This window comes from Macaca nemestrina, chromosome 1, assembly GCF_043159975.1.
Source record: "Macaca nemestrina isolate mMacNem1 chromosome 1, mMacNem.hap1, whole genome shotgun sequence".
Lineage (NCBI taxonomy): Eukaryota > Metazoa > Chordata > Mammalia > Primates > Cercopithecidae > Macaca > Macaca nemestrina.
The window spans coordinates 78,420,555-78,438,036 of NC_092125.1; the positions used below are offsets into that span (position 1 = coordinate 78,420,555).

The 17,482-nt window shown below is 36.9% G+C and overlaps 1 protein-coding gene and 1 non-coding gene across 3 annotated transcripts in view; both read right to left on the bottom strand.

Annotated features, from left to right (window-relative positions):
* Positions 1 to 17,482, bottom strand: part of LOC105493490 (RAB3 GTPase activating non-catalytic protein subunit 2) — a 121,273-nt gene that overhangs the window by 40,822 nt on the left and 62,969 nt on the right. For both annotated transcript variants that reach the window (XM_071080927.1, XM_071080928.1), the window contains exons 8-14: positions 14,805 to 14,904; positions 11,459 to 11,557; positions 5,505 to 5,653; positions 4,546 to 4,625; positions 4,329 to 4,418; positions 2,511 to 2,650; positions 367 to 583 (exon numbers count right to left, since the gene is read on the bottom strand). In XM_071080927.1, coding sequence (XP_070937028.1) covers positions 367 to 583; positions 2,511 to 2,650; positions 4,329 to 4,418; positions 4,546 to 4,625; positions 5,505 to 5,653; positions 11,459 to 11,557; positions 14,805 to 14,904 — 875 coding nt within the window. The remainder of the gene's footprint in view (positions 1 to 366; positions 584 to 2,510; positions 2,651 to 4,328; positions 4,419 to 4,545; positions 4,626 to 5,504; positions 5,654 to 11,458; positions 11,558 to 14,804; positions 14,905 to 17,482) is intronic.
* Positions 9,722 to 9,852, bottom strand: LOC112428874 (small nucleolar RNA SNORA36 family). Its single transcript, XR_003020937.1, has one exon. It is a non-coding gene; the product is annotated as a small nucleolar RNA SNORA36 family (small nucleolar RNA).

Here is a 17,482-nt window from a genome sequence, read left to right on the forward strand (position 1 = left end):
GAACACAATCAGGCCCATGTTTCAATGGCAAAAAAAGCATTTCAATGGCAAAAAAAAGCATTCACCTCACTTATGACTAGGGCAAGCTGAAGGAACCTTTCCTTTTGAGTCTTCACAGCATACGTAAGGGACAAACATCAGCAACAAGCTAACTTTAATTCAGCAGTGTATCATGGCATTTTCAATTTTTTTTGGTTATTAAATACTTAAGTATATATCAGACGCTCACAGGAAAAACCACAATAAAGAATACTGTAATTCTCAAACTTGTAATCTAATAAGCAGCTTTAGTAAAAGCTTTATTTTAATAAAAGCATTCCTATATTTCATTTTGTAACCAGCACAATGCCAGCATTTGCAGCTTACCTGCAGTGCTTCCCCACATTGAAAGCTCCTACTCTAGGTCCCTGCTGTGTGCTCCACACTTCTAAAATTCCCCTTCTTGGTGCATAGATCACAAGGAATTGAGCTACTCGACTTGGACCCTGAGAATTTCCAAAGGGGGAAAAATCCGCCTTTTCTGGTACTCTTTCATGAAGATCCTCTACAATTTGAATCCATCCAATTTGTGCATCGCGGTACCCTTAGAGACAGAGGGAAAGGGAAGTTAATTACTTAGTCTAGGTTCCATAGTAGCCACCTGAAGTACTCTGGAATAGTGGGGGTGGGGGTGGGGTAAGAAAAGCTATGAAAGTATATTTTTATTATGGAATATCTTAAATAAAAAATGATAATAAATAATAACCAGTTTATCACCAAGCCTTATCAAATCTTAGTATTTTGCTATATTTACTTGTGATCACTTTTTCTCTTTAAAATGAAAATATTGGCTGGGCACAGTGGCTCACGCCTGTAATTCCAGCACTTTGGGAAGCTGAGGCGGGTGGATAACCTGAGGTCAGGAGTTCGAGACCAGCCTAACCAACATGGTGAAACCCTGTCTCTACTAAGTACAAAAAATTAGGTGGATGTGGTGGCACATGCCTGTAATCCCAGCTACTTGGGAGGCTGAGGCAGGAGAATCGCTTGAACCCGGGAGATGGAGGTTGCAGTGAGCCGAGATCGTGCCACTGAACTCTAGCCTGGACAACAAGAGCGAAACTCCCTCAAAAAATAAGAAAAAAGATTATAGATATAATTGAAGTCACCTGATTACCCTTCCTGCTGTCATTCCCTTCCCTTCCCATCCAAGCCTTTTGGCGACATGCAGATAGAAAATATGGATTACAGGGTGATGGGAGGAAGCTCTTGCATGGGAGAAGTAGCTGACGCTGTTTTCTATTTTAGGGTGGTCCCTCACATAGGCAATTAATCCTTCTTTCCAAGGATACAATGGAAAGGAAAACTGGCTGTACCAGCTGCAGAAAGGCAGGCAACGATGCAAGGAATAAGATTGCTATAGTGGATTTGGAGCAGTCAGTACAGCTTTGTCTTCTGTATTTTAGAAGTCTTGCTGAGAACATACCTTTGATATTGTTTCAGGAGACAAACACCAAGGAGAAATGATGTATCTGCAGTACTAAAACTATTTCTACAGATAGTTAGACATGTAGTAGGTAAAGACTGCCTCTGTCTGTCACTGCAGGAGTTCTTTGGCAAGAAGGTGATAGTGGCTTCAGTCTGGTCCAGAGTAATTTAATGACCTCAATCCATTATTCCTCACATTTTAAAGGACAGACAAGATGGCGCCATAAATTGTGGTCTATGCTGACATGTTACTATTCCAGATGATTCTAAATAATGTAATCATGCCTTCTTTGTCAGGGAGATATTATTCACAATGTGCCTAGTTAAAAGATATTTTCAAGTCTCCCTTATAGTTAGATGAGGCCATGTCACTAAGTTCTGACTAATGTAGATAATGGTTGAAGGGACTTTGGGGGAATATCTTCAAAGTAGATTGACTCAGTTGCCAGGAGAAGCCTTCTTCCTTTCTGCTTCCTTCCCAGAATGCAGGTAAGAGGGCTGTCTATGAGAACCTTGAGTGGGGAAGCTACAAGGAAGAAGACTGGGTTCCTGAAGATACTGTGGTCTGTTACTCGGGTCTGTTACTAATAGCTGAATGAAACTCCTAAGTGACATACTTATTGACACATCAGGTGGATTGACCCAAGCATATGGATATAAAAGTCAAGTCAGTGAAGATGGGTTTTGCTATCTTAAATCCGAAAGACTTGGCATTACAGATCTGGGGAGAACATTTGGCTCAAGAATGGCTTTGTGAAGGGGAATAGATGTAGCAGGGGCAAGAAACTGAACTCAGAAATTTACACTAACAGTGAGAATTGAAAGAAAGTACATAAGATAAAGGTTAAACATGATCAAACCTAAAAGATGTATCAGCTGACTACTGGATCAAGTGGTTGCTGATCTGAGTTCATGTCAAAAAAAGAAAATATAAACATAAAGAATTAAACAATTATCAACCAGAAGCTGAAGCATGACAACATAGCTCAACTATTGGGGTAAAAAGTGAATTAATTGTTTTTCTGGATTTTTGTAAGAAGTACCTTTCCACATGCGTATTGCAATTCCTCTAGCTACATCCAATAAAATAACTCTGCCGAAATCATCTGTTGCTGCTGCCAGTGTGTTACACGGAGACAGACATATGCTTTCACCATGGCGTCTAGAATCTGGAAGTCCAAATCTGATATTTAAAAGAAAATAAAAAGCTCAAATCACATTCCAATTCAGAAACATATAACAGAATAATGAAATGCATAAATGAAATAGGCTGAATCTGTTTTTATATAAAGAAATATGAATTTTGCCTGGATTAATAATTTATTATTCACAACTGACATTTGTAATATAAAATACATAAAAGAAATAAAACCACAGTCTTATGTAGGTTTTCAATAGATACTCACAATCCTATTCCTTTAGAGAATATAAAGTATAACTATATTTGATTAAAAGGCATGTCACAGAAAACAAAGTCCTCACCGTCAACTAAATTTTAGAATTTGCTCCCACACAGGCATCTTTTGTCTATTTTAAGTTCTTCTTCTTAATCTTTCTCTTTTTTGGAAGATATCACATCCTGCTGATACCAATCTGCCCGAAGCAAAAACCTTCCTTTTTCTAAATAGTTATCTCTAAACTGCTGTTGGTCTATAATCAACCTCATTAGAATTGTGAGTAAAATAAAAGTAAAGAGGTACTAAAAGAGAGCTAGGAAAGCTCACTTAGAGAAAAGTCCCTGAAACAAAGGTGCTCAGTCTTTGTTACATCTATTTGAGATGCACAGGGCCATTTGGTTAATTTCTTGACTCTTGATATTAGGAAACGTGGTATGTTACAATGTATTTTTTAAAAAGATGAAAAAAAAAAACTTAGAAGATATACTTTGATAAATGTTAATAATTAGTTGGCTCTCTTTAGGTGAAGAACATCTATAAAGAGGAGGTGTTCTATTTCCCTTCATGGTGGTACTTTATATTAGGTAATAAAAAATGATTTTTAAACAAAACCAAACGTTAGAAAAAATGCTTCTGTCTAAAAAATAATAATGAAAAAAAAAAATCATGCTCCCTCCACCAAAAAAAAATCTCACAAATACACTAACACATTCTAAAGCACTACTGAAGTAAACAAGGAAGCACAGGCCAGGAGTCTGTCTAAAGCGTGCCTGAATACAGGACTCCTGCTTTTACTTTTTTTTTTTTTGAGATGGAGTTTTTCGCTCTTGTCTCCCAGGCTGGAGTGCAATGGTGTAATGTCGGCTCACTGCAACCTCTGCCTCCCGGGTTTGAGCGATTCTCCTGCCTCGGCCTCCTGGGTAGCTGGGATTACAGGCACGTGCCATCATGCCTAACTAATTTTTGTATTTTTAGTAGAGACAAGGTTTCACCATGTTGAGCAGGCTGGTGTCAAACTCCTGACCTCAAGAGATCCGCCCGCCTGGGCCTCCCAAAGTGCTAGGATCACAGACGTGAGCCACCATAATCCACTAGGATTACATTTTTTAAAAAGTTTACACAACTTAGTAACAAACTATCTAAACTTTAAAAGAAATGCAACAGTTATCACTAAACTAATTCTCCTACATTAGACCAAGCTAAGTTTATTTGTTAAAAAGCACACTCAAGAAATACATCTTGAATACCTAGTATATAACAAGGATAGAGCTGTGAATCAAACAGGTAAGAATCACTCTTTACATGGAGTTTTACATTCTAGTGGGGGAAAAAATTCCACTGCAATGGCTTTCAGAAGTTCCAAAGACTTACGAGATCAGCAAATCAACCAAGCACACAGAAAAATCACACATTTAACAGTACCTTTCTAAAAGGACTAAAATTTGGGAAGCATGACAGACTTGCCTTACAGCTAATGGGGTAGCTGGCTCAACTCTTGGCTTTTGCTTTTGGACAGCTTCTTCTTCGTGCTTACTCTTCCAACCAAGCCAACCACTGAAAAGAAAGAAAACTTAGAATAAAATTGAGCTTTCAGGGTTTTAAAGTGCAGACTATCAAAATATAAGTTAAAAGCAAGCTAGATACAAATGAAATATTTTTTATTTAATTGTTAAGTAATTACCTGGCAGCATTAAATAAAGCAGAAGTGAGTTTACTTGCAACTGCTAGTGCAACATGGGATAATAATGGTTGTGTGCTTCCCTGAAAAACAGAACATTTAAAAGAGAAAACTTAGCAGCTTACAAAGAACAAACATACTTTCCAAATAAAGCTTACTTTAAAATGCTTCCAAAAGTTGTAAAGGCTGGACTAGCAACTCAGCTTCTTTCAGAGTACAGTAAAAAGTTTATTTTAGGAGCAATATAAAAAATAGTTTTAACTCTACAGTTTAAAAATAAAATCACAATTAGTGTATTTTACCATTAAAATTTCCCTCTTTAAATTGTAATTTCATTAAAATACATTTTAAACTAGGATATTAAGATTACATTATTCTAGCTGGACTATGGATTTCACATCTACACATAACTGGCTCTTTTCTCTCTTTTTACATATAAATGCACACACATATACACACACATTTTTATAAAAGTAAAAAGATATTTTGGACAATTCTGAGAAGCATGCTTTTTAAGTGAGAAACAAGAGCTGCCAAATCTAACACTCAACTCTCCCCTATTTTAGGAAGCAATTTTCACCACTTATAACAAGTATAGTTGGCAGCTTGTTCTGTCTTTACAATTCCTCATTTACTGAAATCCCTGGTGGGCTGACATTATTAACAAGTCTGAGCATCTGACTATTGCACCAATATTTAAAGACATTTCAGCTATCAAATAATTCAGGGCTTCAGAAACAAAGAATTTTCTTTTACACTGATGGTAGTACCTTTTCAGTTAATGTAAAAGTTAATGTAAAGAATTTAGAAGAAAGCTAGTTGAGATTAATTTTAATTTCAATTGAAATTTAGAAATGTAAACTGCTTAATCTTCTAAGGCTAAGCAAGTTACCACATCCAATTTGTAGACAAATTGTAAAATCAAGAGCGGCCTTACTCATGATCATTGATAAAACTCATACCTCTAAAGCATAGAAGAAGCCAGTAAATGGATTGGACCCTACAGTGATATACTGAGACATGGCAGGTGGACTATTTTTAATTGCTGCATTAAATCCACCTATATTGGAGGCAGTCTTCATTTGATCAAAGGGGGACAGAGTCATAATACCTAATGATAAAAACAAACAAACAAACACGTGACTTGAATGTACAATGTTATTTTGGTCATTACATTTTTACTTCAGTTCCATTCTAAGATGCTAAATGTTTCGTTTTATTTAATAAACAAAAGTCATTTTAAAAGCTACAAAATCAACATCAGAAAATATTCTGCTGGGTACAGTGGCTCACTCCTGTAATCCCAGCACTCGGGAGGCCAAGGCAGGTGGATCACTTGAGGTCAAGAGTTTGAAATCAGCCTGGTCAACATGGTGAAACCCCACCTCTACTAAACATACAAAAATTAGCCAGGCGTGGTGGTGGGTGCCTGTAATCTTAGCTACTTGGGAGGCTGGGGCAGGAGAATTGCTTGAACCTGGGAGGTGGAGGTTGCAGTGAGCCGCGATCGCTCCAACTGCACTCCAGCCTGGGCAACAGAGTGAGACCCCATCTCAAAAAAATTAAATATTAAAATTTCCATCTACAATTTCTATAACGTATAGAATATCATAAAAACAAAATTTAATTTTTTGAACAGATACGAAACTCAGAGGTACCAGAAGTACACAGTCCACTTTTATCCCCAAATATCAATTCACCTTTTTTTTCTCTCTCTTTTTGAGATTCTCTTACCTCAGCCTCCCCGACTAGCTGGGATTACAGACATGCACCACCATGCCCAGCTAATTTTTGTATTTTTAGTTGGTACGAAGTTTCACCATATTGGCCAGGCTGGTCTCAAACTCTTGACCTCAGGTGATCCTCCAGCCTCAGCCTCCCAAAGTGTTGGGATTACTAGTGTGAGCCACTGTGCCCCGCCAATATAGGCATGTGCTGCTGTGCCTGACCTTACTAATTTTCATATACATGTATTGCCTCCCCTTTGCCTGAAAACTGTCAAAAAATGCATTTGTCCTTAAAATGTGTCCTAGGAAAGGAAATTCTTTGAGTGAGTTCATAAGGAAACCATTCACTGGATTTATAGGAATTAAAGTGATCAAACAAATCCTTGGACTATTTTTTAAATTCCCCTCCCACCTCCTGGACTATTATAAAATATCAGAACACCTGTCTCATAGTCATGAATGAATCCATGATTCAGTATACAAAATGTTTTCACTATATTACAAAATTTTCGTAAGTTTTGCCTGACTCCACCAGAACACGATCAAAGGGCAAATTGTATGGCATATAAATTGAAATTTAAGTTTTAAAATAGCTTCTTTTCAAACTCCCATGCAATATACACAGGAGTATAAATTGCTACAAGATAATCCAGAGGACAATTTTGCAATAGATATGCAATTTTTTTAAAGGATTCTAATTTATGGTAAGGAAATGGTTGATCAGTCCTTTCCATCCTTGCTACCAATGATGTTTTCCTTCCTATAACTTAAATAATCCATTTTCGATGTCACACTTTAGATCTGGTCATCAGCAACTGTAGATTCTTTGTAACCATGATTTCAAGCGTACCGCACTTAGACCACCATCTCCTAGCTTTCCATCTCAATTACTCCAGAAACTCCCTGCAGTAATTTCATAATTTTGAGTTTAAATTAATTAATCCTACTATTTTTTCCACTATTTATCAAGTACCTCTTGGGATCACTTCCCTTTTTATCCAGCTTAGATTTGAGTTCCATCATCATCACTTTCTTGCAAATATCCACAACCTCTCTACACTCGTCTCCCCCTACACACATACTCCCCCGGCTAAATCTTAACCTTAATTGACCTAAATTTTCTGCATTCTCTGCTCTTGAAGCAAAATAGCTAATCATTGCTAAGAAAAACAATACCTCTGGGTTTCAAAGTAAGGACCCCAAACAAATGGACATAGAGTTTGGTCCAAAATCCTTCTGACCTCCTCAACCCCTCCTTCCCATCTTCAATCCTTTGAAATCTATTTGTTGAAGAAACAAGCCTGTTTGAGACTAATTTCCCACAGTCTACATTTTGCTGACCACATTCCTATAGTATTATTTAAAGTGTTTTTCTGCCCTCTATATTGCTACACATTGGTACTGAATTTAGGGGGCTGTTATCTTTCGAGTCACCGATTTTAGCACTATTTTTCATTAATTTAAGGTGGTATGGCTTATTTACATCTCTCTTTCTCTCCCTATATCCTTCCAAAATATTTGTATCTCAATTTTTTATTAAATTCACTGTTTTTATTATTAGGAATGATATAAGTATTACTCACTGCTGAGATACAGTACTTACTGTAATTACATTTCCTTGGCTGTGCATTCTTTTTTTTCTGGAGTTATTATTACCTTGTCGTTAAGAGTTTTTCCTGAGCATCTGAGGTCTTTCCACACTTTGAAAGACATCAAAGTCCCTCTCAATATAAATTTCCATAAAGTCAAACTCATTGCATAATTTTCTAGGCCTAGTAGAGTGACTAAAGAAGGCCTCTTTGACAACGTGATATATTAAGAGACCTGAGTGAAGAGAGGGAGAAAGCCATGTGACTAGCTAAAGTTTTCTAGGCAGAGGGAGCAGTAAATCTAAATGCTCTAGAGTAGGGATATGCTTGCTGTGTCTGAGGAACACAGAGGAGATCTGCGTGATGAAACACAATGAATGGGGAGGGGTACCCTACAGGAGACAGTGTCAGAGGTACCATAAGCCAGATAAAGTTGGGCCTTGTATGTCACAGTAAGGAGCAACCAGAAGAAACATGATGTAGAAAAAAAAAGGAGGAGCGAGTTTGGCAGGAGGAAATTAAGAATTCGATTTTGGATACGTTAAGTTTGATATCTAGGTAGAAATTATTCAGTAGGGAGCTGGAGAAATGAGTATGAGGCTTCAGGAAGAGGTCAGGACTCCATAAAAATGGACATACTGAGAATCTACTTCTTATGCTCCTTGTTTGTGATTTTAGAGAGCAGGGGGTGAAAATATTTATTCTTAAGCCTATATTAATTTGGCTTTCATCCTCACCATTCTACTGTAACTGTTCATATCAAAAGTCACTAAATAACTCCATGTTGTCAAATCCAATGGACCACCTTCTTTTCTTGAATTCTACGAAACATTCCACAGTAAACCACTCCCTCTCAAATTTATATCTACAATCCCAGCTTCCTCCCTGAACTTCAGACTCTCATGTCCAATTCATACACCTGATACCTCTACTTGAATGCTTAACTGTGTCAGAAGTTAACCTGTAAAAACATAACTCTTTATGTGCCTCTCCTTCTCCTTATTCTCATTTCAGTAAACAGTCTCATCATCCACCCTGTTGCTCAAACTTAAAAATTAAGAAACCCTTAATGCTTTCCTTTCTCTTGTTTCTCAAAACCATCCCTTAGCAAGTACAAAGTGTATCTCAAACCTGTCTACTTCCTTCCAACTCGACTGCCTCCACCATAAATCCATCATTCTCTCTTGCATGAATTATTGCAATATACTCCTAACTGGTCTCCTTGCTTTCTTCGACAAGCACCTCTCTATCCAGCAAACAGAGATATGTTAAAATGTAACCCCCTACTTAGAATCCATCAATGACATCCATTGCATTTAGAATAAAATCGGATCTCCTTATCCCTACGTGATCTAACCCTAGTCTGCATCTCCAACCTAACCTTGTCCTGTTTTCCCCTCACTCTTTATGGTCAAGTCACACCAACCCCCTTTCTGTTTCTTGAACACTCAGGTCTTCAAGGCTCCCAGGCCTATATCCCTGATGCTCCTCTGCCTAGAATGCTCTTCCTACACCTCTTTCCATAGCTGGCTCCTTCTCATCCTTCAAGTCTCAGTCTGAATGTCATGTCCCTGGAGAGGCTTTTCCTCACTAGTCTACCTAAAGCACCCTCTTCCTTTATTCTCTGTCATAACCTTCTACTTATTTTCTTCATGATGCTCACTAACAGTCTGATATTATCATATTTATTTATTTAGTTTATTGTTTGTCTCCCCATCACCAAAATGTAAGCTTTATCAGGGTGGAGTCCTATCTTGTATTTCTAGCACAAATATTAATAGCTACTCATTTATTTGTTGAATAAATTAACCAGACCTTTACATAAAGATATACATACAATGAAGTTTACTGTACCTTTTTTCATTTTGTAGGCTGGGGATAAATGAATAGAATAACATTTTCTATCCAATCATTTTCCCTAGCCAGTTTCAATGTTCCAAAGTTTAATTAACAGAGCAGGGAAGCCACCCTGAACTGAACTCAACACTTTGGAATTTTGTAGCATTTTTATGCTAGCAAAAAAGTAGACACACTGAAATGTTTACCAATAGGTTTTTATTACAGAGTATACCATATAAGAGCTACGCAGTAAATAGAAAGACAGCCTGTGTGTCAGATATCTTGTTAGCCTCTCTAGAGTCACACTCCTTCCTTTTCTCCTTGCTCTTTCTCTCCCAATGTCCAGTTTTCATAGAATGAGTAGAACTTGACCAAGTGAACAAACACAGAGGAGGCATTCTAGCCAACATGCACATAGATCTAGGGGTAAAAGTATATAGTGTGCTGGAGAAACAATGAGTGTTTCCTCCTCTGCTCCCACTACAGCTGGTCCCCTTGTCTGCTACAATTATTATGTTGTAGTACTGCAGCCATTCTCATGTGTTTCTTCTAACTAGACTCCTAGACTCACACTTTAAGACAGCAGGGAAGCATGTCTTTACATCTCTATACCCTCAATACCTAACACAGTAAGCTCTCTTACAGTGGCTACAAGAAGAAATCTGCTTTTATCTACATTTTACTAGTTTAAAGGTTACTTTTTTTTTTTAAGTGATGGGGTCTCGCTATGTTGCCCAGGTTGGTCTTGAACTCTTGGGCTCAAGAGATCCTCCTACCTCAGCCTTCTGAGTAGCTGGGATTACAGATGCAAGCCACCACACCTGACCAAGGTTACATTTTTAAGAGACTGATTTATATGGTCATTATCTAGACCAAATTTGTCTGTAGAAAAGTTAGTCAAATAGTGAGTGATTTAAAACTGTACAATACTGTGGCTGAGGGCATAATTAAATCTTTATTAAAACTGCTACCATTTATTTTTCTTTTGTTTTGTTTTCTTGAGACAGAGTCTGTCACCCAGGCTGGAGTGCAGTGGTGTGATCTTGGCTTATTGCAACCTCCACCTCCCGGGTTCAGGCAATTCTCCTGCCTCAGCCTCCTAAGTAGCTGGGAATACAGGTATGTACCACCACATCTGGCTAATTTTTGTATTTTTAGTAGAGACGGGGTTTCGCTATGTGGGTCGGGGTAATCTTGAACTTCTGGCTTCATGTGATCCACCCACCTTAGCCTCCCAAAGTGCTGGGATTATAGGTGTTTGCTATCATGCCCGGCTTTAAAGATATATGCCTATGATAATCTGAATCTGAACTACCTTCCAGATGTCTCACTAAAGGCAATGCATTTTTTCACATAAGAATAAATGTTGGCCAGGTGCAGTGATTCATGCCTGTAATCTCAGCACTTTGGGAGGCTGAGGCAGGTGCACCTCTTGAGGTCAGGAGTTCAAGATCAACCCAGCCAACATGATGAAATCCCATCTCTATGAAAAATACAAAAATTAGCTAGGCGTGGTGGCGCACGCTTGTAATCTCAGCTACTTGGGAGGCTGAAGTGGGAGGATCACTTGACCCCGGGAGGCAGAGGTTGCAGTGAGCTGAGATCATGCCATTGCACTCCTGCCTGGGTGATAGAGCAAAGCTCCATCTTAAAAAATAATAATAATAAATAAAGAATAATGTCCATCTCTAATAAGTGAGATACTTTAATAAAAAAGTTTAAGAAGTAAATTCCAAAAGAATTTGAATTAGTAATACTTACCAACACTAGCATGATCAATAATAGTGTCAATATCCTGTAGACCCCATTTCTTATAAGCTAATGGTGGTGGTTGTATGTTCTCATTGCCTGATGCTGCAGCTACAAAATATAAAATAGACAATCCAAACTTAATTATTATGGATAAAATGAAGTTTTACAAAAAAATCATTAAAATCATACTAATTTGTTATTCTAAAATTTCAGCTAATAATGAGTCAAAGTAATGAAAACAAGGCATAAAGTGAGATTTATTCAAGCCAAGACAATGCACATAAAATGCAAACATTTAAAAGACTAAGTTGGCCGTCACAAAAGATTCTGGAACACTCAAGTCATTAAAGAAGACTACTAAAAATTCTAGAATACTACGAAAAATCAAAGTGAATTCAGGCTGGGCACGGTGGCTCATGCCTGTAATCCCAACACTTTTGGAGGCTGAGGCAGGCGGATCGCTTGAGATCAGGAGTTTGAGATCAGCCTCGCCAACATGGTGAAACACCGTCTCTAGTAAAAATACAAAAGTGAGCCAGGCATGGTAGTGCACACCTGCAGTACTAGTTACTCGGGAGGCTGAGGCAGGAAAATCACTTGAACCTGGGAGGTGGAGGTTGCAGTAAGCTGAGATCACGCCACTGCAATCCAGCCTGGGTGAGAGAGGGAGACTGTCTCGAAAACAACAAAACAAAACGAAACAAAACAGAACCAAAACAAAGTGAATTCAAACTGCAAATGATGCCAACTAAGCAACTTCTCCCTCTTGACAAAGGGGATAAAATCCTAGGGATAGGAATCAGTGCTTTACTGAGTGAAAAACTAAAAACCTGATACACCTGGCAGAGCACACATACAAGGTCTCTAATCTAGGTAACTGAGGCCAGACTTGATAGAAAGATATATTAAAAGCAACAGCACTGTGAAAAAAATGAAGGAAATGTCAATCTTTAACCTCAGTCCCTTCGCTTAGTGACTAAGAAAAGGAAAAGCAACAGTTATACCTCTTGCCATAGATTCAGGCACATCCCATCAATCAGTAAACACCCATGTTACATATCAGAATACTGCTGAGTTCTGGCTGTTTATTCAGGAAAGTGAAAAAATAATAATAAACAGAAAATACAATCCTCTAAATATTGCAGATTGATAGTAAGGCCAAGAAAAGATAATTTTCTTATATGCTGAAATAAACATCACAATTTATGGCTAAGTAACCAGAACTCTTTTTATAGCAACTTACAACCCAAGGGCACTAAGTGGCTTAATTCCTTACTTCCTAGGAGACAAATGGCTTTATGGTCTCATACACAACAAGCAAACAGAAATTCAAAAATGGTGAAAAATTAAATGGCTGATAATACCAATCATAAAATAATTGTCTATTTCTAGTTTATTAATAAACTTCTTACCCACAGGAAACTGCCTTTTGGCATATATATTAATGGTGAGTATTTTAAATGTCCTTAAGATAATGAAGCTTATGGTGGGTTAGATTTAAATAATTTAAAAGATATGAAAATAGGTATAAAAATTTAAACCAATTGTAAAAAAAGAACCATATAGCCGAGACTTCAGAATTCTACCAATCATACCAACCTAAAATTAGAAATAATTTCAGATCTCAATTTTACAGTTGTTAAAATATGGAAAAGAAAAGTCTTAAAATCAGTGAAAATATGAGTAGCGGTGCTGACTTCCTCTTTTCTTCTGGGATTGAGTAGAGGAGACTTAGTGGCCCCAAAACAAAGTTTAACTCCTGAATGGCTTCCTGAAAACATAGGCTAATTAGGATATATTTACTGCTTCATAAAATTGTTTCTAAACCTAGTCTAAATCCAGCATCTCATATTGCAATCAAAAATTTTTCTCTGTCTTTTTTAGCAGGTTGATATGATTGGTAAAACTTCTGATGTCTTGGCTATGTGGTTCTTTTCTAGTATAAGCTTTTTTACTAGGTCAGAATTTGTTTAAATTTTTATACCTATTTTCAGAATCTTTTAAATTATTTAAATTTAGCCCACCATAAGCTTCATTATCTTGAGAACATTTAAAATACTCACCATTAACCTATATATCAAAAGGCAATTTTCTGTAGGTAAGAAGTTCATTAATTTAATAAACTAGAAATTGACAATTATTTTATAATCGGTATTATCAGCTATTTAATTTTTCACTAAATAATGTGAAATTTCACGAATAATGTAAAATGAAAAATACTGGGACTAAACCATCAACCACCCAACACCCAAAGCAATATCAGGCAGAAGAATAGTAAAAATAGATTAAAAAATTAATTTCAGAGTGCCTTTTTGCCAAAGACCTAAAATTCTTTTCAAAATATAACCTTTTGTGTATGGTAAATAATTGTCTCAAAGATGCTGAGAGTAACACAAAGAATTACAATTTCATAAAAAGTAAATAAACTTTGTTTTGGGGCCATTAAGACTCCTCTACTCAATCCCAGAAGAAAAGGGGAAGTTAGTGCTACTACTCATATTTTCACTGATTTTGAGACTCTTCCATATTTTCACAACCCTGAAATTGAGATCTGAAAATTGATGGTGTATCTTTCACTGGCAATAGTTTTTTCTTCTTAGTGGTACATAAAATAATAGTGTTTCTTACAATCAATGGCATGTTGAATTTGATGAAATATCTCTTCCAAAAGATGTAACAGCATCAGAATGTAAACGATAGGTAGTAAAAGTAAGAATTCTTGATTATTTGGGCAGTTTTCATCCCTAAGTCACAAAATAATGTTGTTGCCCACATATACATTAAGTTTAGGCCTCTAGCTTTTCTCCATTCTGAGTGTTCTGAGTTAGCAAAAAGCAGCTCATGCTGACTCCCGGCTGGGTCCTGCTGACAGTGATATCGGTAGGATCTCGCATTTCCCCTGCACACCGTGGACAGCTCTATCCTCAGGGAGGACAGAAGCAATGTGGAGTCACCAGATTTTAGGATGTTGGACTTGATCAGCTGCTGATCTAGTGAAAATCTGGTACCTCAGCCACATGCAACTAAATTCTTTACCCCAATGTTGGTTGTCAATACAGTTGCAAATCTAGCTAGTCAAGACATACTGCTGAATTCGTAAAGAAAGCCCAGTGTTCCTGTGCTGACCACACTCTCCAAAGGCAACATTTGAAGTGTTTATGTTTTAGCGCTTGTCTCTACCTTACTAAGCAATCTACTCAACATGCTCCCCTGTCTCTATAGGAGGCAGGTTTTTCCCATAAATCTAGTTCAGAAGGCCTTTCTTTATTTAGAAGACATACCTAATTCCAGAAGCAGGTGAAACTAAATAAAACAAACATGAACAGAGGTTAAATATTTCTTGCCAAAATATTACCTTTTGCTACCTGATTTCGACAAGCACGAAGAGATTGAAAAAGGCTAAATCCATCAATAGTCACAATGGCAGCTGGATATAAGATACTCAACTCTTCATTCTATTTAAGAAATAAAAAAAAAAAGGTTCTTGAATAGATACATCAAATAAGCTTATCTACTTTTTATTATACTAAATTTCACGAATAATGTAAAATGAAAAATACTGGGACTAAACCATCAACCACCCAACACCCAAAGCAGATTCAGGCAGAACAGTAAAAATAGATTAAAAAATTAATTTCAGAGTGCCTTTTTGCCAAAGACCTAAAATTCTTTTCAAAATATAACCTTTTGTGTATGGTAAATAATTGTCTCAAAGATGCTGAGAGTAACACAAAGAATTACAATTTCATAAAAAGTAAATATACTCATTGCACAGATAAAACAGTATGTAAAAACAGAAGAAAGAAAACTCACCTGAAATTCCAGACATGTCTCAATATACATCCCCAAATATATTCAAAAACATTTGCATAAGGTTATACCAAATATAGTATCCTAACATGGTTTTTACTATTCAATAATATGTCAATGATATTTTTCCATTTCAATAAGTGAACAAATCATTTTTTGTTGTGGCTGCACAGTCTTTCATTATATGTACCCTATTTTACTTAACCAGTTCATATTGACAGACATTCAGTATGGCCTCCTGCTTCCACTCTTGCTCTCTACAATCCATGCTCCACACAGCCAGTGTGCTCTTCGTAAGATATAACAGATCAAACCAATCTCCTGATTAAAACTCTCCAATGACTCCCTTCTGCATTTAGAATAAAACCTGAACTCATTAACCATGGCTGCAAGATCTGGCAAATATGAGAGGTCATCATTACCCTCAGACCTTTGCATGTGCTTGGACCTTCTCTCCAATCTTCACCTGCCTAACTGTTCCTCTCATTCAGGTTTCAGTTCAAATGTTAGTTATCCAGAGAGGCTGCTCCTGAACCTCCATCTCAAACAACATACCTATTCTCTTGGCACATTACTATCTCATCAACATGACTTCCTTTACAGCACCTATCAGAGACTGGAATCACCTTGATATCTCTAGCTGCTTACTGTTGGTTTCCCTCCACCATGCCCAAACTGTAAACTCCATGAAAGCAGGAACCTTGCATGTCTGTTACACCAATGAATCTTCAGGGATTAGAAGTGAACTGGGCAAATAATAGGCAGTAAAGAATATTTATGAATTAATATATTTTCATCATTATAAACATCACTGCAATAAACATTCTTCAGTCTATATCTTTTCATGTTACTAGGATATTACTTTAGTGTAAATTCCTTCAAGTGGGTCAGTTGGGTCATACAGTATTCACAGTTTTCATTCTTATATTAATTGCCTCAAAAAGTGCCTATCAACTTATATTTCCACCAATAATACATGAGAGTGACTGTTTCTCTATATTGTCATCAAAAGTTTGTTAATCTTTATCTTTGCCAATCCAAAAGGTGAAAAGTTATCTCACTGTATTTTCTTATAGTTCTTAGATTATTATTAAGGTTCAAAATTTTCTTATATGTTTTTGGGCCAATTTCTTCTCTTGAGATCTGCCTTGCTCCTTTTTCTACTGGACTGTCAGGCTGTTTCTCTGTTTAAAAAAGACTTCTGGGCCACAGGAGCATAAGCCAGTGGGGAAGGGACATGGCATATATTCTCACATGACAAGTTCACAAGGCTAAGCACACATGGCCCAGTGAGCACAGTAGCAGGGAGAGAGCCTCCTCACTGACTTTGGGGAGCTAGAAAACAGAAAAGACCGAATCACTAGCAAGTCAATTTCTCCAAAACCAGGTAGTCTTCCTGAAGAAAACACTAACACAAATACCAATGGCCCCAGATCTGTAGATACTGTGCTAGATGACAGAGAAGATCTTTTTACAGAAGCTATTATGCAAAAGAAATGTCTTTGAAATTCCAGAAGGAGATTTTCCCTCTCTTTCGAATCCTCTCCTGCAACAAATGACCTGCTGTCACCCGTACTACACTCATTGCTCCTAGAACTGAATTAGAGGAAATATGCTTCTGTGATCTCTCACAAATCTGGGAGTATATTAAAAAGAAGCAAATAGGAGATATTTTTGATATATAAATGGATGTGTCAGATCCACAGCTGTTTAATAAAGCATACAGAGTAACAACAAAGACTTCCTTCTTGATAAAAATTTTGAAATGATTTTCTTGGTTTGTATAGCAAATAGCAAGCAAATATTTAAATGTTAGTTATATTTTTCCACTAGTTCTAAAAAAAGAGTATTATAGACACCAAATTTAATGTATTTTAAAAAGCTTTGTCATCCAGTGAATTTTTAGAAAAATGAAAAACATCTCTGGAAAGTTATCTTCAGTTCACAGATTATCTTCTTTGATTTCCAGCTGTTCCTTGTTTCCTTTAATAGTTCCATTTCTCCCATCTCCTTATGATGAGTATTATTAGTTACTAAGACTTAAGTCTTCAGCCTGCAGTTTTATTTTCCTACACTCTTTACTTGAAAGAATTCATTCATTATCTATGACCTCAGCCATCATGTCCAATCTAGTCTCTGTGCCTATACAGCAATTTTGTATCATTACATGATACCAGTAACTTGATTTTATTTCCTACCATCGCCTCAAACTCAACATGTGCA